The 21,721-nt window shown below is 40.0% G+C and overlaps 1 protein-coding gene across 1 annotated transcript in view; it reads right to left on the bottom strand.

Annotated features, from left to right (window-relative positions):
* Positions 1–21,721, bottom strand: part of LOC124718968 — a 42,765-nt gene that overhangs the window by 4,277 nt on the left and 16,767 nt on the right. Inside the window, exons 2-3 of the mRNA XM_047244638.1 lie at positions 18,812–19,040; positions 8,731–8,909 (exon numbers count right to left, since the gene is read on the bottom strand). Of these exons, the coding sequence (XP_047100594.1) occupies positions 8,731–8,909; positions 18,812–19,040 (408 nt within the window). The remainder of the gene's footprint in view (positions 1–8,730; positions 8,910–18,811; positions 19,041–21,721) is intronic.

The following is a 21,721-nucleotide window of genomic DNA, read 5'->3' as shown; positions in this document are numbered from 1 at the left end:
ATAAAGTTAGTGAACTGCTTATAGATGTTATAGGTATATCAGAGCACCACTTAAATAATTTGACAATTCAGAGGCTTCCTTTACCAGGATACAGATTAGCTGGCTGTTTCTCAAGGAGTTCCTTGCGGGGTGGGCGAGTGGCTATGTACTCCATTTGAGTCCATAGACATATCACGACACTGCACTGATCAGATATTTGAATGTTGTGCAGCGGCAGTTGAATTTAGTGAAATTAAAATTCTGATTGTTGCTGTTTATAGGTCCCTTAACTCCGACTTCAGAGCATTTCTGCTCAAGCTAGGGAGGGCTCTTGATTCACTTTGTAGGAAGTACCAGAAACTAGTTATATCTGGTGACTATAATTTAAATTTTGTATATGATGGTGCAAGAAAAAGGATGTTAGTAGATATCCTAAAGTCATATGATCTGACTGTGCTCTTTCCAACTAGGGTGCAAGGGAACAGTAGTGTGGACATAGACAACATTTTTATTGATTCTTCATTACTAGATGGGCATTCTGTTAGCAAAAGTGTGAATGGCCTTTCAAACCATGATGCACAAATTTTAACACTAAAAGGCATTTGTACTCAAACCAATGTCATATGTACTTACAAACTATATAGGAAAGTTAATCCAGCAGCAATAGAGAGTTTTTAAACCTTGTCAAGGAACAAGAGTGACAGGATGTTTATAGTGCCGATAATATAGATGATAAATATAATGCTTTCCTTAACACATTTCTCATGCTCTTTGAGAGTTGCTTTCCATTAGAACACTATAAACAGGGTACCAGCAGTAATGGGCAGCCTGGGTGACTGACTAGTGGGATAAGGATATCATGTAGAACAAAGTGGGAATTATATCAAAATGTTACAAGTTGTCACAATCAAGCTACAGTAGCCCACTACAAATAGTATTGTAAGGTGCTTAAAAATGTTATTAGGAAAGCAAAGAGTATGTGATATGCAAATAGAATAGCTAATTCACAGGATAAAATTAAAACTATATGGTCAGTTGTGAACAAAGTGTCTGGTCAGCAGCACAAGGTTGACGATATAAAGTCAGTTTGCAGTAAAAATATTTCTGTTACTGATAAATCAGATGTATGTACAGTATTTAACAATCATTTTCTGAGCATTGCTGGTGAATTAAATAAAAAAATTGTTTCTACATAAAATCATATAACTTTCTTGTCAAATGCCTTTTTGAGATTGATGTCTGAAATAGTCCTCTGTGATACAGACAAGAGGGAGATTGAGTCAATAATTAAATCACTCACGACTAAGGACTCTCATGGTTATGATGGAGTGCCTAGCAGAATATTAAAGTACTGTGCTGCACATGTTAGCCCTGTATTTAGCCATATTTGTAATTTTTCCTTTAGGAATGGTCAGTTTTCTGAGCGATTAAAGTACTCAATAGAAAAGCCGCTTCATAAAAAGGGAGAAAGGGATAATGTAGATAATTCTATACCTATTTCTATGCCATCAGTGTTTGCAAAAGTTATTGAAAAGGCTGTGTATGTAAGGATAATTGATCATTTTATATCACATGATTTGCTATTGATTGTACAGTTCAGCTTTAGAAGTCATTTAACGAGTGAAAATGCTATATTCTCTTTTCTCTGTGTGGTACTGTATGGGCTAAACAAGAGATTTCAAACACTTGGCATATTTTTTGATTTAACTAAGGCATTTGATTGTGTTGATCACAAAATATTGCTTCACAAGTTGGACCATTACGGAATACGGGGAGTACCTCACAATTGGTTCACCTCTTACTTTAGCAACAGACAGCAAAAGGTTATTATTCACAATGTTGATAATGGCTGTGATATGGGGGCTGAGTGGGGTATGGTCAAGGGGGGCAGGGGGCAGGGATCAGTGTTGGGGCCACTCCTGTTCCTTATTTATATAAATGATGTGCCTTGTAGTACTACAGGTAACTCTAAAATATTTCTGTTTGCTGATAACACTAGCTTGGTAGTAAAGGATGTTGTGTGCAACATTGGCTTGGTTTCAAATAGTACAGTACATGACCTAAGTTCATGGCTTGTACAAAATAAATTAACGCTAAATCACAGTAAGACTCAGTTTTTACAGTTTCTAACACACCATTTAACAAAACCTGACGTTTTAATTTCACAGAACGGACATATGATTAGTGAAACTGAAAAGTTCAAATTCCTAGGTGTTCATATAGATAGTAAGCTGTCGTGGAAAGCCCACATTTAGGATCTTGTTCAAAGACTTAATACCGCCATTTTTACCATTCGAACGGTATCAGAAGTGAGTCATCGTTTGACACGAAAATTAGTCTACTTTGCTTATTTTCATTCTTTTATGTCATGTGGTATTATATTTTGAGGTAACTCTTCCCATTCTAAAAGGATATTTTTGGCTCAGAAACGGGCAGTTCGGACAATAAGTGCTGTAAGTTCACGAACCTTTTGTCGGCCTCTGTTCATGAGTCTGGGTATTTTGGCATTGGCCTCTCAATATGTATATTCCTTATTGTTATTTCTTGTTACCAATATTAGCTTATTCCCGAGAATAAACAGCTTTCACTCGGTTAATACTCGGCAGAAATCAAACCTACATTTGGATCGGACTTCCTTAACTCTTGTGCAAAAAGGTGTGCAGTATACTGCTGCATCCATTTTCAATAAGCTGCCATTCGAATTCAAAAATCTTAGCAGTAATCCATACGCTTTCAAATTGAAACTAAAGAGTTTCCTCATGAGTCACTTCTTCTATTCTGTCGAGGAGTTCCTTGAAAAATTAAGCTGATTCTTATTGTATTGCTGATGGCGTTTACTTAAACTTATGACACATTTTTCATGTACATGAACATTTATTTTTATCTGTTATTACTTTTATGTTGTAACTTCATGTACTGACACATTCCATGACCTTGGAGATTTGCTCCTCAATTTGGTCCTATGGAACTTGATATGTAAATAAAAAAAACATAATAAAAAAAAAAAAAAGTAATCTCTGACAGAATTACAATGTCTTTAGCAAAGCTCAAGATTTGTATTTATTCTCTCAGAGTTTCCTTTCTAAATTTCTCTCTGGTTTTTTCTGTTGCCACTTGCACAATGTGACTGAGTGACATGGTGGATATTTTGCAAAGACTGTCTCACTTCCCAGCTACTTCCTGTCCTTCGAGTCTTATAACTGCAGCCCCATTTCTGTACAAGTTGTACATAACATTTTGTTCCCTGTATTTTATTTTTGCTATCTTAAAGACATGTGTCCACTAGCAACTAACCATTTGATGAGGCATTTACAGTGGAGCAAAACTTGCAGAAATTTACTCTTGCAAGCCACTTCAGCAAGTTAATTTCAGGAAATTGCTGCAGTACCTGCAGAAGTGTTTCCTCTAGAATTCCACCTAGAATTCCACCATTAGATAGGATGTGGAAGTTTACAGTGCTATAGTTAAAAAGGACAGTTTCTCTGCTGTTGAATTATTATTATTAATATTAATTTTAAAATTATTGTTATTATTGAAGAAAAAATGTTACTAAAATAAATTTTTAAAAAATATTTGGGTACTGAAATGGAGAGAGAGGTATATATATTTAACATCATCAAGAAACACTTTTGAATGAAATAAAATCAGTGGACCTTTTTCAGATTAAAAACTTTCTGAGAATGACATATGCTGCTTTTGAACCTCTCCTATCTTTTGTACAATCTAAAATTTGTAAATAGGATACACAAATGGGACAAGCTATACCACAATGAGTGGCATTTTAATTTCTCTTCAATTTTTGCAGACACCATTTATCACTTTTATTACTAATGTGAGTGTTTATAGTTATGCTACATTAAAAATCTGATATAATTTAAAGACATCTGTACCACCATTTTACTTCCCCTTCTGATGAAACACAGTAATCTGTAAATTAATTTCTATTATATATGTTTAAGAGTTTCAGGAGTACATTGTTTTTAGACCATCTGTCATTGTGCCAGTATCCTTTTCAACACTAACATTTTCATACTGGTACTGAACACATAAACCATCTCATATTTCATGATGCCACCCTGAAGAGGACTGTCCTAAGTCAGTCAAAACATCGCCAATTTAGTTGCTCGTACATAAACACGAGCAGCGTCTGGCTCGCCCTCTCCTGAGGACAGCTCTCTATTGATGTCTCCGCTTTCATACTTGAAAGATATTTTCAAGATGTGTAAATTATTCATCTATGTAAGTGGTCATCAATATATGAATAATTGTTATTGTCCTTCAATGTTTCAATAACGCTAACCTTGCCTGCCAGCTGTTCTATGTTTTAGCTAGGAGAACTGCAAGACTGCCAACATATCGTTTGCCGGCCGCTGCCGAACATCACTGATGTTTGAACTTGTAGCAGCCACTTGTGCATCCCTGAGGCCTATTAAACCAATCTGTAAATGCAGTTTCTGGGCAGCTCTTCTGTGAATAATGCATAATATTAATGATCGGCTTACAGCCAACAAACAATGTGCACATTTAGTCCACTCCAGCGGTATCAAAGTAGGTTACACAATATCTTGAATTATTAATTTCCTCTCTCTTAGTGGTACATTTATCTGTGCCATGTGATAATTTAAACTAATCTTTTTTATTTATTTTTACTTGGCTGCTTCTTTTAATTAATGGCACTCCAGTTAATTTCCTGTTATCAAAATTTGTTTTTCAATTACCACTAAAGAGCACCACACAAAATGAGAGAGAAAAGTTTTCTTCTTGAACATAATAATTCAGTCTCTTGTCACGCTGAAAGAGAGCATGCTCACTGTATGGATAAACTCTTCAAATTCTAAACTCAATTACAGCGCACTATTTTTCACGCACTCAGTTACGTTACACACTGCCAATCACATGCTACAATTTAGAGCCCTCCAGTGGCAGAGATCTGCAGATATGTAGCCATGAAGAATAAAGATATAGAATGTTAATAACATTTGTTGTCCTTAAAAGTATTCTCATAAAATATTCTGAAGTATTAATTTTCAGCACACGTCATAACAGGGCCTCCAGCCTTGATAATGGTTTTGATTCAGTGAGGAGTCCAGAACTTCCTACAGGTATGTCACACCAAGCTGAGGCCACTCATTGGTGATTACATACTGTAGAGTTATTAGATTTCAAGGATGTTGACTGCTAACTTCCATCCAGTGTTCCAAATACTCCCAGTCATTTTCTGTGGGGCTAAGATTGGGTCAGTAGAGATGCGTGAAGGTATTTTACTCTTTATCAAACCAGGAACATGCATACACAGCTGTTGTCACCTTGGAAGGTGGGAGAGTCCACACATTTTCATCATGAAGATGTAGAAAAGATGGGAATACTTGGTCATCAAAAATTTTGAAACAAACATTTTGGTTCAAGTTCAGAGTAAATTGAATGAGTGAGCCCAAGTCGTGATATGAAAAATACACCCAAAATATCACAAGACCATCTTTGATCTGAACTGCACCCTCCACACGTTGCAGTTTAAACATCCCACTAGACCATCACTGGATTCAGTGCCTCACGCCATGAGAAAAGTGGCCAAATCGTGTCTTGTCAGACCACACTACACTCCTCCAGTTAGCTACTACCTATAGTCTGTGTTGTTTGGAACACTGAAGATATGCAGACTCATGTGCCACTATGGCCAAGGCCTTTTGTGATATACCTGACTCCAAATGTCCATTGATGCAGCTCCCTTCCCGAGTTTCTCCTGGCCTGGCTGTACTGTGGCACTGTGTCTCAATTCCCAATGTGAGATAGAGTTACACTACTTCAAAATACTCCATATCCGTCTGCTCACAATTCAGATGTTGAAACACTGTTCCCATGGAATAAACTTGCCCTTCCCAGCCCAAGAAGCCACCTTTCTTGATGTTTACCTCCACCTCATGGATCACTCCACCAGTATCTCTATCCACATCAGAATTATCACCCACCAATAATCCCTCCATTAAAACAGCTGCCACTCATTCCACACCAAGGAGTGCCTTCCATTTACGTTACAAGCAGCTGGTTCGACTGTCGAAGGATGGGCTGAATCTGATAGGTCACTTGTGGCCCAACATGAATGTTTGTTAGGGCGGCCAAGTTTAAGATGCACTGGAACAGCCGAGCTCAATGCAAGTGAATACGGCTAGCGAGCGGCCATCTGGGTTTTCCCAGGCAGAATGAAGGACGTGTTCTGGCAGCGTGGTTGCAGAGTGAGCTAAGATGGAGAGACATTTTTATCTGAAGATTAAATAGTTAAAAAAAGTTATTAACATTGTTACCATTTGTAACAACTGAACTCATCATGGGAGTCACATAAGTGATTCACCAGATGAAAGAGGGTAATGTCTGCAACATAATGAACAGATTGTTTTTCTAAACAAACAAATTAAAAAAATGTTATAAACAATTTAGTTTATTTACGTAAATAGTGCCATAACTATGGAATCCTCCACAGAGAGACATGGTCTTATCAGCACAAGTTTCCTTCTTTAATATTCCAATAACTTTCAACATGTTTTAAATTGTAGTTGTGCTTTATAAAGTAGGTAAAGTTAGCATTTTGACTCGAGTGCCAGATGTGGTGACTTATGTCATTGGGATTTGTTTAAAAATGTTGAAGTAATGTATAAATGAGTTTATTAAGAGGCTGCAAAATGACTGCAAAAACTTTTGTGTTTTATCAAGGGAATTTATATGAAATTGTTGCGAAAATTATGAATGGTGATGAGGATGAAAGTATCTGCACTGAATCAAGGAGTGTGCAGGGTAGAGCTCATGGCCTTTCATCTAGGATTTTGTTGAGGTACTTTTTTGTCTCGGTTTCACCTGGAGTCAGTAGAGTTTTGGGCGATATGCATGCCACGAATGTTATTTTCATGTTGTGGGACTTATATATTATTATTTAGAGCATGTTGATTGGTGTAAATGCTGTGTCTGCACAAAGTAATTCCAAACTGTGTACTGTTGATAGATACTGAATGGTTATTCAGTGAGTTATGTGTAAACAGCCACCATTCACATGTGCGTTTCTGAAGAATGAAAGGGATTTATATCGAAGTTGAAATGAGTCTGTTTTGAGCAATATTATTATTCTTTGAGATTTCAACCAACAGATCCAACCATAGTACATCTTTTATTAAATTACTTTCTAATGTCTCACTGCTGGTACAAGTTTTTCATATAAACATTATGTGTCGTGTTGTTGGGCTATAGAGTGATGGTGAACAGACATCCCTTATTGATGACAGCGAGCCAAGGTCAAAGGTAATGGCCACATGTTGCCCAAACTCTGGTGGAACTTGCTACTGCATCGGCATCCTACCCAAGATCCTTCACACTCCCCTAAATTGGTGTCCTGTTGTCCACCCAACCTCACAACATCCTAGACCACCTCTATGCCATTCCCAGAAAAACCTCTTGCCACAGGGATCATACCCTGTGGAAGAGCCAGGTGCAAGATCTGCCCAATCCTCCCACTCAGCACTTCCTATTCCAGTCCTGTCACAGGCTTATCATATCCCATCAGGGTCTGGGCCACCTGTGAAAGCAGCAATGTCATTACCTGAGCCATCTTAATCTTCCTCTCCACCACCACCTTTCCTGAACTGCAAACATGGGAGTTACCTTTACAACACATTCACAGCTCCTGAAATTATACTGGCCTCAATCTATGGCAACCTACTGTTCCCACATCCTCCATCCAATAGTTTCCACCCGCCTCTGTCATATTACTTCCTCCCTATTCTTGCCTCCTCATCCTCTTTGTGTGTCACCATCTGCCAACACACCTGCCTGTATTTCCTCTCCCCTACTCCTTTCCTTTTTTGCTCCTGGCTTACCCCCCTCGTAACCTCCATGTCCTATAGTCTCCCAGCTCTACACCTGTTGGCAGTCTAGTCCTGCACACTCTGCCAGACAGAGCTCTTCTCTCCCCCATCCATACTCTGCTATCCCTTCCCTTTCCCCACCTCCTCCTGATTGCTGCTTGTGTACCACATGACAATTGTATTCCAGTCCAAGCTGCCAGAGATAGCAGTCATGTGTGTCTGAGATGTACTTGCTTGTTGAATGAGTGTGTGTGTGTGTGCATGTGTTTCTTTTTCTGAAGAAGACCTTGGCCAATTGCTAATGTGTAAGTATCTTTTTGTTGCACCTAGATCCAACTCAACACGTCATCTTTACAGCGAGCAGCAATCTAGTTTTTCCTTATATAGTTGAGACAAAAGACAGACAAAGGCAGTACAAGAGTGGTGTCCCAGAGAAAAAAAAGAGATCACAAGGCAGACCACGTGATAAAGATTCAAAGAAAGTTGCAGGTTTCAACTGGCAGAGAACAGTAGCAGACAGAGAGGCATGGAAACCGTGACTGAAATTGTATTTGTTAGCATAAGATTAAAGTTGTTACACATTGTAATGGTAGATTTAGCTGAACAGTAAATAATGATGGATCTTTGTAAGATTAAGGATTAAGATGTTTACTTTGAACCAATTGTGAGCCTGTTCCATTATTCTCCTGGCTGTGTGTGGTGTCAATGTGTAAGAGCCCGTTATGAGTTTACATGTGCCATTGGAGTCGTACAACAGATTTTTAAGACTCCCACAATCTCTTGATCATCCTGTGTGCTAGAAGCCAGTTCATGAAATGGTCCTGCAGGTAGGCTGCTACTGCAGTTTCTTCAGGTGGCCATCGGAATATTTTTGATCATTTAGTTGAACGAGCTGTGTGCTCACCAATTAGGACAGACTGCACCTCCTGCAAGAGGCGCACCCTGTGCTGAAGTGAGTGAAGGAGGCTTCTGTTCTTCAGGAAGCTCGACTGGAAGTGAGCGAGCTTCTGTCGCACCTGCTGACAAACTTGCTGCAGCTCGTCAGGGCTGGGGAGCTGAGAGCTGTCACATTCTTCCTGCCACCTGGAGAAAAAGTTAAGGGTTACTAACATAGTTTGTGTAATAAATCCTTGGCTGAAGTGCACTTACAGTGTAACAGGATCTACCACTGGGTGCTGCTGTTGGCAGTTTGTTTCCTTTGGTCGTAGCGAATCGGGTGGTAGTACATAGTAGCTGATGAGAATTGCTGAATCTAATGATTTATTTCAGCAACGTATGCAAATTGATTTTTTTATATGGTAATACATTTTTCTGGAGACATTTGAGTCTTCAGTTTATCTCTGATAAGGACAGAAGCTGAAGTAATTAATTACAATTTGTGCCAAGGCTGGAACTTCAACCCAGATGTCGTGCGTACTAGGCAGATGTGCTGTCCATTGCAACACCCTGACATTGTGGCTAACACAGCTGCATGGATTACCCTAGTCTAATGCCCTCCTTAACATAAACCTCAATTAAGAGGGGGAAAAAACAAGATGAGTTGAAGTATGACTCAAGGCTTGTGTTAGGGAGGGCACTGGACTAGGATCATCCATGCAGCTGTATAGTGTAGTGCATAGCACAAGTGACTAGTAAGCAGGAGACACAGGTTCAACTTCTGGTCTTGGGACAAATTTCAGTTCATTACTTTAGCTTCTCTCCTGATTTGGAGACTGGGAAGAAAACTAGATGTGTTGACAGTCTGACTTGGAGCATAGCCTGAGGCCTAGGTTTAGTTGGAATGTGACAATTTGGTTGTGAGTTGGCAAAGCCAACAAATATCAACACGAACTTATGATTTCTGTCATAGATTGATGTCACATAGCCTGAGATATACATTTATCATTGCAATAACCTACTTTATGTCTTCTTTCCGGTTTTGCCAAAAGTTCTATAGATGTGGTTATGTTCTAATCCGATGAAACAAAATACAAGTTGACTTTATTTATGAAGCACAGGAAATTACAAATTAGCCTTCTGATTGGCTGCTGACAACTGATTCATGATTTGTTGTGTTCACTTCCCATCATTCATTGCACCAACAGCTACTGACATCAGCATGCAACGGAAAAGCCACAGTACATAGTAAAGACAACTCCACCAAATCCTTCCTTCATGTCTCATGATGCCTTTTATCCAGCCAATTCTAGGTCAGGACTGTGTTGTACTTCTCCTATTTCACAGAGAACTAACGATACCCATATATAGGCTATATTATAGTAGTGAAAAATTATTTAACTGGATGGATAAAAAATTTGCTCACCAAGTGGTGCCAGAACACACACATAAAACACCCGGTTTTTTTTTTTTTTTTTTTTTTTTTTTTTTTTTTGTAATTGGTAAGCTTTTGGAGTCAGTGGCTCCTTCTTTATGCAGAAGGGTTGAAGGGGAAGGAAGAGGGGTGAAGAAAAGGACTGGAGAGGTCTAGGAAAAGGGGTAGATTTCAGGAAAGTCACCCAGAACTGCGGATGAGGGGAGACTTACCACACAGGATGTCATCCTGTACAGTAAGTCTCCTCTGACCCACGTTTCTGGGTGATTTTCCCAAAATGTACCCCTTTTCCTAGACCTCTCCAGTAATTTTCCTTCAACCTTCTTCCCTTCCCTTCAACCCTTCTGCCAGAAGATGGAGCCACTGGCTTGAAAGCTTGCCAATTACAACCATCTTTTATGTGTGTGTACTGCTGCCACTTGGTATGTAGATTTTTTATGCATCCCATTGAATAATTTTGTCAATAATTGATTGTTTTTGTTTCTATACTATAGTACGGTAGTCGATTACTTCCAAATGCATTTTAAAGCTACTGTCGCCCCCCCCCCCCTCTCCCCTCCCCACCCCCTCTCTTCCACAGGGAGGAATCCATGTACCCTTTCTGACTGCGCCTAGTGTAATTACATGCTCAAATGTTACATTATGCTATAAAGCATTTGTTTATCGTGTATATGAGGCAGGAAGTGGGAATGGGCCCAGTGTTCACCTGTGCAGATGTGAAAAACTGCCTAAAAGCCCTATACAAGCTGGCCAGAACACCTGCCACCTCAGTTAAACCGTGAAGTGGTTTTGATCCAGGGCCAGTGCACCTCCCTTTGTTCCGGAAGTGGCCGCTTTAATGTGCTCGGCCAACCATTTGGGTAGTTTGTACAGTAAATGCTAATTCATTTGATGTCGCACACAAAAAACAAGAATAGTATCTACCATGTGATAAGCAACATGAAACCTAGATATAGACAAATTTTCCTCCTCCCGATATTCTCAAAAGGTTTTGAGAAGGTAATTTATTAAAAAAGTCAATACTCATAATACCTTCACCCATTTTCCTCAGCGGCTATTACAGTTATATTTATCATGTGGATAAGCACAATATTAACCAAGTGTTGCAACTCAATGCTTATTTTATTTTTTACTAAACACGTATGACTGATAAGTCAACCCTACAGAAAGTGAGCGAGTCATATGGAGCATGCACCAAGAAAGGCTATGCGTAGTGAAGTGCATAAGCGTGGCATACTATCAATGGGAAGCCTCTACTGTGAGCATCTATGTCTTCTGATCAGAAGTATCTGGACACCACTTGGAATATGGAACTGATCACTAGCTGTAATGAGAGGCAGACCCATCAGAAGTGGGGGGAATCGTGTTGTCAGTAGAGAACAAGTAACAGCAGAATGGGTGAGTCCGGAGAGCTCAGTGACTTAGAACTTGGGCCAGTCACTCTGTGTCATCTATGTAACAAATCTACCAGAGACATTTCAACCCTTCTAAAGCTGCCGTATTGACTGTCGGCAATGTGATTGTAAATTTTAAATGTGAAGGAATGACCACAGATAAACCGATACCAGGCAAACCTCATGTATTGGCAGACATGGACTGTCAAGCATTGCAGAGTGTGGTTATCAAAAATCACAAGACAAGAGTTGAAGGAATTATGATGGTCATTCAATAATTAAAGAGACAAATTGGTCTGGAGAAAAAGGCATTTATTTTTACAAAACAATATTTTTCTACTTTTCAACATAATCCCCTTGAAATTTATGCGCTTGTTCCAACAGGCTACAAGCTTTCTTATTCCAGCTGCAAAGAACTCTTTATCTTGATGTTTGAACCAATTTCCCACAAACTTTTTCACATCCTCGTTGTCCTGGAACCTCTTCCTACATGATGCTCCCTTCAATGCACCAAACAAATGGACATCACTAGGTGCTAAATCAGAACTGTAAGGGGGATGAGATAGTACTTCCCATCCCATTTTGTCAATGGTTTCACGGGTTAGTTGAGCAATATGAGGATGTATATTGTCTTGAAGAATCACACATCTCCTCTGAAAGCCACAACATCTCTCTCTCGTGGCTGGCTTCACCTTGTTTAAAAGCAAATCCGAGTAGTACTGGCTGTTCATTGTACACTGATTGAGATAATCACAAAAAACTGGACCTTCAGCATTCCAAAACACCATGAACATGACTTGTCCTGCTGATGCTTGGGCTTTGAATTTTTTGTGGACAGGTGAGTTGGTGTGCTTCCATTCTGTGCTTTGTATTTTTGATTCTGGCTCATAATAGTGAACCCAAGTTTCATCACAAGTTAAAATTTTGTTGAAGAAGTGCTCACCTTCTCTTTCATAACGTTCCTTTAGCTCTGTGCACACTCTAAACCTCATTTCCTTGTGTAGCTGCATCAACTCCATTGGGACCCATCTTGCACATGTTTTGCGGTACTTCGGCTTGTTACAGATAGTGTTATGAACTGTACCAGTACTAACTTGAACCTTATCAACTATCATTTTGACAGTGACATGGCAGTTGGCACAAATAAGTCATCAATTCGACTTTCAAGTGAGGGAGTTGAACTGCAACTGGTCGGCCAGAATGGTGTTCGTCAGACACTGAGTCGCGACTATTTTTGAACTGCTCTACCCACTTGTAAAAATTTGTACAATTCATACAACCTTTGCCACAAACTTTAGACATTCTACAGTATATATTCACTTGTTTCTCACCTTCAGCAAGTAAAAAAACCAATAACAGAACATTGTTCAACTAATGTGGGCATTTCAAGCAGACTCGCCATCTTGAAATGTATTTTTGAGGTTATAAACAGAACAATGTTGATGAATCAGCTGATCAGGGCTCATTCCAGTGATGCCAACTTAAAGCCATAAAAGTATCAAACTTGCCCTATTAACAGTTTTTTTTCCCCGCAGACCAATGTCTCTCTTTAATTATTGACTGACCCTCGTACATTCCAAAGTTCTACCAACAGTCTGGCTAGAAAAATAATTGTGCATCGAGAGTTAAAATAATGAGGCACAATGGTCATACAACTCCGCACATTCTCATAGTCAGTACTAAGTGACACTTAAGATAATGTAAAGAGCAATAACATTGGATGGTAAATGACTGGAAATGAGGTCATGTTACACCCTATGATAATCTGATGAAAGAAATTGTGTTTATTAAATGTCTGGAGAACCTAAACTACCATCATGAGTAGCACCAACAGTGAAATATAGAGGAGGTAGTGTGAATTATGGATGTGTTTTTCATTGTTAGGATGTGGTCCCTTAAGAAAACACTAAATTCAGCATTGTGTACTGCATACAATATAGGAATAATGTGGAGATGATGATTGTTTCTACCAGCATGACAATGCACCCTGTCATGAAGCAGCTTCTGTGAGGCAACGGTTTGTGGACAATAACATTCCTGATATGGACTGGCCCTGCCAGAGTTCTGACCTGATCCCAACAGAACACTTTTGTGGGATGAGTTAGAACATTGACTTTGCTCCAGACCCCTGTGTTCAGCATCAATACCTTCTCTGGTTTCAGTTCCTGAAGAAGAATGGGCTTCTATCCTTTCACAGGCATTAAGACACCTTACTGAAAGTGTCCTCAGCAGAGTTTAAACCGTCATAAAAGCAAAGGGTGGAATAAGATTAAACAAAATAGCAAACTTATTTTCTGACAATAACCTTATAGCAGCTCTTCATTTTGGCTTCTGTAAAGGATCCCCCAACAGAGAAAGCAATGTGTGCTCCCATGAACCCAGTTCTGTTGGTTATAAACAACAAAATGCAATCTACTGGCATTTTCTGAACCTGGTAGGGCATTCAAGAATTTTTAAAATATATTTCTGTTACACCACATATATTGCACACATGTGACTTATATAGAGGGTGTCCAAGGAGAAATGGTAGATATTTAGGAATGTGACAGGAATGATCATTCAAAGCAAAAAACTCTAGTAAATGTGGCTCTAAAGTGTATACCTTGAGAACTATGAGAAGGTGTTCAGTAGAAGAGATGTGCAGCACATTAGTGGAGGTGAACAAGTGTCCTAGCTCTCAAGGTATGCATTTTAGAGCCATACTTACTAGACAATTTTCCCCCCAAAATGTGTGAAACAAAGAGTTTGCAGCACAAAAGGTTTGTTTCACTGTACTGAAGATCAGGAAGTGCTCACAGCTCTTAACGTATAAACTTTAGAGTCCACGCTTACTAGACTCTTTTGGTTCAAATGATCATTACTGTCATATCCCCAAATATTGACCATTCATCCTGGGACACACTGTATAATCAAGTGTTGTGTTGAATTAATATCAAAATAATTTTTTAAAAGATTTTACTTTAAAATTTATATAATAGAATGGCTGTAAAATATTTACCATCAATAGGCGAAATTCTCAGTACTGTCAGTAGACAGACATTAAATGGGGAGAAATTATTCTGACTTTCAGAAATATTTGTTCTTTCCTCCAGAACAAAACAGTAATAGGCTGTGGAAGGTTAGAAAGAAAAGGCAGATCTCTCAGACTTCAGGATGAGAGATACACACCTGTTTTTAGGAAGACAGACAACAAAGATAGAGTGTGAGAAGGTGACATTCTTTTTGTAGACCATTACTGAGAAAATTAGAGTACAGGCATTCGAAGCTGACTGCCGAATTATTCTACTTTCTCTTTGTAAGTGGAACAGGAAAGGAAACGAGAAGTATTGGTACAAGGTAACCTCTGCCACACATCGTACAGTAGCTTGTGAAGTATGTGTGTATATGTAGGTGTAGAATATACTATCCTTGAGCCTCTGTTCTCTCTGCTGCCTTGCCCTTCATCTCACCTCGTGGATTCTTCTCATCCTGGCATTTACGTGACCTGTACTTCCTATTTAACCTTTCCCAACCTATCCCCTCCCTTCCCTGAGAAAGGTACAAATATTTCCAAAAGCTGGGTTGCTCTCTTGAACTGTTATGTTAGGTTGTAGGCAATACTAAGAATTTCACAGTATATGTTCGCCAACCACAATTTGGTAGTTTTCTCAACTACTTTATAATTTGTATACTGTAGCTACAGTTTTAAAAACATGTGAATAAAAGGAATGATTTTTACATTACAAACATGTTTCAGTCCTTTTTCTATCTAATGTAGGATTGGGATAAATACACTAGCTGATCAAAATATCTGAACATCCATATGTAATATGAAAATAAGTACTAGGTATAACAAGAGATGGACCAACCAGTATAAATGTTGGTAGAGAGGCAGTAACAGCAGTCAGGAGAGCTCAGGGACTTTGAACTGTCAAACAAGGAGCCCCCCTCCCCGGGATCTATTCTTGGCCCCTTTCTCTTTTTAGTCTATGTTAATTATGTCACCCAGCCACAAAACTCCATAATAGTGAGCTATACAGATGACACATCTCTTTTGTTTTTTGGCAAAAATACCTGTGAACTTACATCTTCTGCAACAGATGGAGTAATAACTATAATTAAGTATTTTTGAGACCAAGAGTTGAAGGTCAATGTTAATAAATCACAATTATTATCATTCTAGACTGTTAATTCTCATCATACTTCTATAAATAATATACACTCCTGGAAACTGAAATAAGAACACCGTGAATTCATTGTCCCAGGAAGGGGAAACTTTATTGACACATTCCTGGGGTCAGATACATCACATGATCACACTGACAGAACCACAGGGACATACACACAGGCAACAGAGCATGCACAATGTCGGCACTAGTACAGTGTATATCCACCTTTCGCAGCAATGCAGGCTGCTATTCTCCCATGGAGACGATCGTAGAGATGCTGGATGTAGTCCTGTGGAACGGCTTGCCATGCCATTTCCACCTGGCGCCTCAGTTGGACCAGCGTTCGTGCTGGACGTGTAGACCGCGTGAGACGACGCTTCATCCAGTCCCAAACATGCTCAATGGGGGACAGATCCAGAGATCTTGCTGGCCAGGGTAGTTGACTTACACCTTCTAGAGCACGTTGGGTGGCACGGGATACATGCGGACGTGCATTGTCCTGTTGGAACAGCAAGTTCCCTTACCGGTCTAGGAATGGTAGAACGATGGGTTCGATGACGGTTTGGATGTACCGTGCACTATTCAGTGTCCCCTCGACGATCACCAGTGGTGTACGGCCAGTGTAGGAGATCGCTCCCCACACCATGATGCCGGGTGTTGGCCCTGTGTGCCTCGGTCGTATGCAGTCCTGATTGTGGCGCTCACCTGCATGGCGCCAAACACGCATACGACCATCATTGGCACCAAGGCAGAAGCGACTCTCATCGCTGAAGACGACACGTCTCCATTCGTCCCTCCATTCACGCCTGTCGCGACACCACTGGAGGCGGGCTGCACGATGTTGGGGCGTGAGCGGAAGACGGCCTAACGGTGTGCGGGACCGTAGCCCAGCTTCATGGAGACGGTTGCGAATGGTTCTCGCCGATACCCCAGGAGCAACAGTGTCCCTAATTTGCTGGGAAGTGGCGGTGCGGTCCCCTACGGCACTGCGTAGGATCCTACGGTCTTGGCGTGCATCCGTGCGTCGCTGCGGTCCAGTCCCAGGTCGACGGGCACGTGCACCTTCCGCCAACCACTGGCGACAACATCGATGTACTGTGGAGACCTCACGCCCCACGTGTTGAGCAATTCGGCGGTACGTCCACCCGGCCTCCCGCATGCCCACTATACGCCCTCGCTCAAAGTCCGTCAACTGCACATACGGTTCACGTCCACGCTGTCGCGGCATGCTACCAGTGTTAAAGACTGCGATGGAGATCCGTATGCCACAGCAAACTGGCTGACACTGACGGCGGCGGTGCACAAATGCTGCGCAGCTAGCGCCATTCGACGGCCAACACCGCGGTTCCTGGTGTGTCCGCTGTATTTCGTATGATATCAGAGTTTTCATTTTGGCCGCTTCCTGCATGAGCATGGCTTTAGCGAATGCTAACTTCTGCATCTAGCTTCTTCTTAGAGTGTAAAGAGATTGGCAGTGAGCATGAGCAACTTCTTATTCATACAGAAGTAAGATGGCTTTCTCGAGGTAGGATCTTGTCAAGATTTTTTTAACGTAGAGACGAGGTTCGTGTTTCCCTTCTTGACACAAAGTACGTGGATTTTCTCACTAACTTCTCTTGGCTTTGCTCAGTTGTGTACTTAGCTGATGTGTTTGAACACTTGAATGTGTTAAACTTGAGTTTACATGGAAAAAGTGTAGACATGTTCAAAGTTGAGGATAAGATTAGTGCTATGGTCAAAAAGTGTCAGATCTGGGCGTCAAGGATAGAAAATGAGTTGCTAACTAATTTTTCTACTTTAAAACAATTCTTGGAGTCATCAGAGGAGAGTTTGCCTGACCAGATCAAGATCAATGTAGCCGAGCATCTATGCAGCCTAGCCGCCACTTTTAGAGAGTATTTCCCAGAACCTGATGACAAATGGATTCAAAATCCCTTCAGCTGTGAAGAAATACACAAAATCTAAGGCCTCACTGAAGATGAGCAAGATCAACTTGTGGATCTGTCCAGATGTGGTACAATGATAAACATTTTCATCGGTGATAAAATTACAGACTTCTGGGCATCGGCACGTAAGGACTACAAGAAACTTGGAGATAAGGCAATGAAAAATATCCTTCCATTTGCAACCACATATCGGTGTGAGCAAGCATTTTCTTCCATGTGTTTAATGAAAAACAAATACAGGAATCGGCTTGACATGCGGTCAGATTTCAGAGTGAAAGTTTCAAGTTTGGAACCTAATATTTCAGAAATAATGGACTCAGAGGTCAGATTGAACTCATCTCATTAAGAACTGTATACTGATGGAGTACTCTGTTGTAACTGTATTTTTTCAAATAAATAATACTTTGTATGAAATTAGTGTTTTCTTATTTCTCACACATGTCTACTCAATGCAATCTCAAGTGTAGTACACTTGAAAGACCAATACACTCAGTTTTAATTTTTTCCTGTCATTTTCAGTTCATACTCTTTTTCTTTTTTTTTTTAAGGCGTTTGTTATACTAAACACCCAGATTTGAAGACAAAGATTTTGAGCAATAATCAGAAATTTAACAAAAACAATGATGACTAAATTGGAAAAGTTTTAAGCTCAATATTTTTTTCCATAATGAATATGTCAATGTTTTTTCTAAGTACCAAAGCTTATAAAGAGACTCTTAATTTGGCTCTTTTAGGTACTTGATACTGTGATGTGACAAGGTACCAATCATGCTCGATGAGGGGGTCCTGGAGAAAATTTTGTTGGGAACCTCTGAGTTAGAATGTAAACTTCGCTCCAGACCCCCGTGTCCAACATCACCACCTTCTCCAGTTTCAACTCTTGAGTAAGAATGGGCTGCCATCCCTCCACAGACATTCAGACATCTCACTGAACATGTCCCAAGCAGGTTTGATTGTCATAACAGTGAAGTGTAGACACACCCCATGTTAATGTCCACAAATTGATCTCCAGGTACTTTCAATCAAACATTGTAGGTATCCAGATAATGCTGGATGCTTAAAAAAGATATTTTAAAAAAGTAAAAAATATCCTTTGCCTCTATGGCACAATAAGTATACTCCTTTCATTGGGAAGTACGAAGACGGTGCTTGTCAAAAGCTTAGCATGCATGTGTTTGACACGTACTGTGCAACCTCCTCCTCAAGCCTCTCCAGATCCTTCTCGGTGATGCGCCACAGGTGTGGGTTGGGCTCCCCTGCTGAAGTGACTGTGCGGTAGTACAGCCACTCACGAACTGCTCGCTGGATTTTGATGGCAGCCTTCTCTCGCTCTAGTTCACATCTTATGTGAGGAAAGTGCTTTCGGGTGGAGTAACCCCTCCATACCGATTGTATTTTCTTTGCACTCTTGTATCCTAAAGAACCAAAGGTGATGGCATCACTTGTAAACAGCAGAAATAAGGCACTCAGAAAGACATTAAAAAGGCTATTACACTGTCCTCAGTTTCTTATATAATAATAATAATAATAATAATAATAATAATAATAATAATACCTCAGTTTCATATACACTGAAGAGCCAAAGAAACTGGTATACCTACCTAATATCTTGCAGGGCCCCCGCAAGCACGCAGAAGTGCCGCAACACAACATGGCATGGATTTGACTAATGTCTGAAGTAGTTTTGGAGGAAATTGACACCGTGAATCCTGCAGGGCTGTCCATAAATCCATAAGAGTACAAGAGGGTGGATATCTCTTCTGAACAGCACGTTGCAAGGCATCCCAGATATGCCCAATAATGTTCATGTCTGGGGAGTTTGGTGGCCAGTGAAAATGTTTAAACTCCGAAGAGTGTTCCTGGAGCCACTCTGTAGCAATTCTGGGCATGTGGGGTGTTGCATTGTCATGCTGGAACTGCCCAGGTCTGTCGGAATGCACAGTGAACATGAATGGATGCAGGTGATCAGACAGGATGCTTACATATGTGTCACCTTTCAGAGTCATACCTAGACATATCAGTGCTCCCATATCACTCCAACTGCACACGCCCCTCACCACTGCAGAGTCTCCACCAGCTTCAACAGTCCCCTGCTGATATGCAGGGTCCATGGATTCATGAGGTTGTCACCATACCTATACACTTCTATCTGCTTGACACAATTTGAAATGAAACTCATCTGACCAGATGATATGTTTCCAGCCATCAACAGTCCAATGTCAGTGTTGACAGGCCCAGGCAAGGTGTAAAGCTTTGTGTTGTGCAGCCATCAGAGGTACATGAGAGGGCCTTTGGCTCTGTAAGCCTATATCGATGATGTTTCATTGAATAGTTCGCACCTGACCCTTGTTGATGGCCCAGCATTGAAATCTGCAGCAATTTGCAGAAGGGTGGCACTTCTGTCACACTGAATGATTCTCTTCAGTCATCATTGGTCCCATTCTTGCAGGATCTTTTTCTGGCCACAGTGATGTTGGAGATTTGATCTTTTACCAAATTCCTGATATTCATGGTACACTCATGAAATGGTCCTATGGAAAAATCCCCACTTCATCACTACCTTGAAGATGCTGTGTCCCTTCGTTCATGTGCTGACTATAACACCACATTCAAACTCACTTAAATCTTGATAACCTGCCATTGTAGCAGCAGTAACTGATCTAACAACTGCGCAAGACACTTGTTGTCTTATATAGGCGTTGCTGACTGCAGTGCCGTATTCTGCCTGTTTACGTATCTCTGTATATGAATACTCATGCCTACACCAGTTTCTTAGGCACTTCAGTGTATAATAATAATAATAATAATAATAATAATAACAGATAAATAATAGATAAAACAACACCACATAACAAACCTGACATCATACTCACCAATAAAAAGAAGAAATTAACACAACTAATCGAAATATCCATACCCAATACAACAAATATACAGAAGAAAACAGGAGAAAAAATTGAAAAATACATCCAACTGGCTGAGGAAGTCAAAGACATGTGGCATCAGGATAAAGTTGACATCATACCAATTATACTATCAACTACAGGTGTCATACCACACAATATCCACCAGTACATCAACACAATACAGCTACATCCAAATGTATATATACAACTACAGAAATCTGTAATTATTGATACATGTTCAATTACCCGAAAGTTCCTAAATGCAATGTAACATATACCGTACAGTTAAAAGGAAGTCACGCTTGATCAAGGTCCGCGTCACTTTCCATTTTTAACCAGACATAACGTCTGAGACAGGAAAGATAATAATACTAACAAAACTCAAACTATGTAGCCTCTACAGATAATATAGTAATATTTTCTGAAAACACTGATATAGCAAATAACTGCGTCATCATGTTGAAAGTAATGGTGAAAAACATTGGATAACAAATTTTTTTCGAGAGGATAATTCATAATAAACATTAAAAATGCTCCAATATTCCTATGCACGATATATGGTAGAATTAACAGAGTGAATAAATTTAAATACTCATGGGAAATAATGTAGGCAGGTGGCCTAGATAAAGAAGTAAACAAAAACAGAACCCAGAAAATAGTTAATGGACATTAAAAAAATGAGCCTCTGTGAAAAAATCCAACAGTACAACACTGTCATAGAACCAAGTTGCCTTTATGCAGCAGAATGTTTAGTCCTCAACAAAAAGGGAAAATTGAAGAATTGGAGAAGGTACGATAGAAAATATTCTGTCCAAGAAAAGTTGGGAGTGTGTGGATGAGAAGAAGTAATGAAGAAATCTACCCCAAACTGAAAACTATCTGATGCTCCTAGGAAAAGAAGAGTTTTATTTTAGGTCACTCTGTCTGAATGAACTTGGAAAGACTGACCAAAAAAATATTTGACAACTTTGACATACATCCCAAAAATGCAAATCAGTTGTTCAGGGTTGTATTATATATTAAACTGAGGGCAGTGTAGTAGCTCTTCTAACACCTTATTTCTGATTGCAGAATGATTCTGCTGCAGCCATCACACATTTTGTATAAGGACCACAAAGATAAGAAATATTATGTGGAGGCATATAGATCCCTCACTCTATTTGCGAGTGGAACAGGGAAGGACATGACTG

Source organism: Schistocerca piceifrons, chromosome 10 (assembly GCF_021461385.2).
Source record: "Schistocerca piceifrons isolate TAMUIC-IGC-003096 chromosome 10, iqSchPice1.1, whole genome shotgun sequence".
NCBI classification, from domain to species: Eukaryota; Metazoa; Arthropoda; class Insecta; order Orthoptera; family Acrididae; genus Schistocerca; species Schistocerca piceifrons.
Note: the sequence above shows the minus strand (reverse complement) of the source record. Positions and strands in the feature narration are given on the sequence as shown.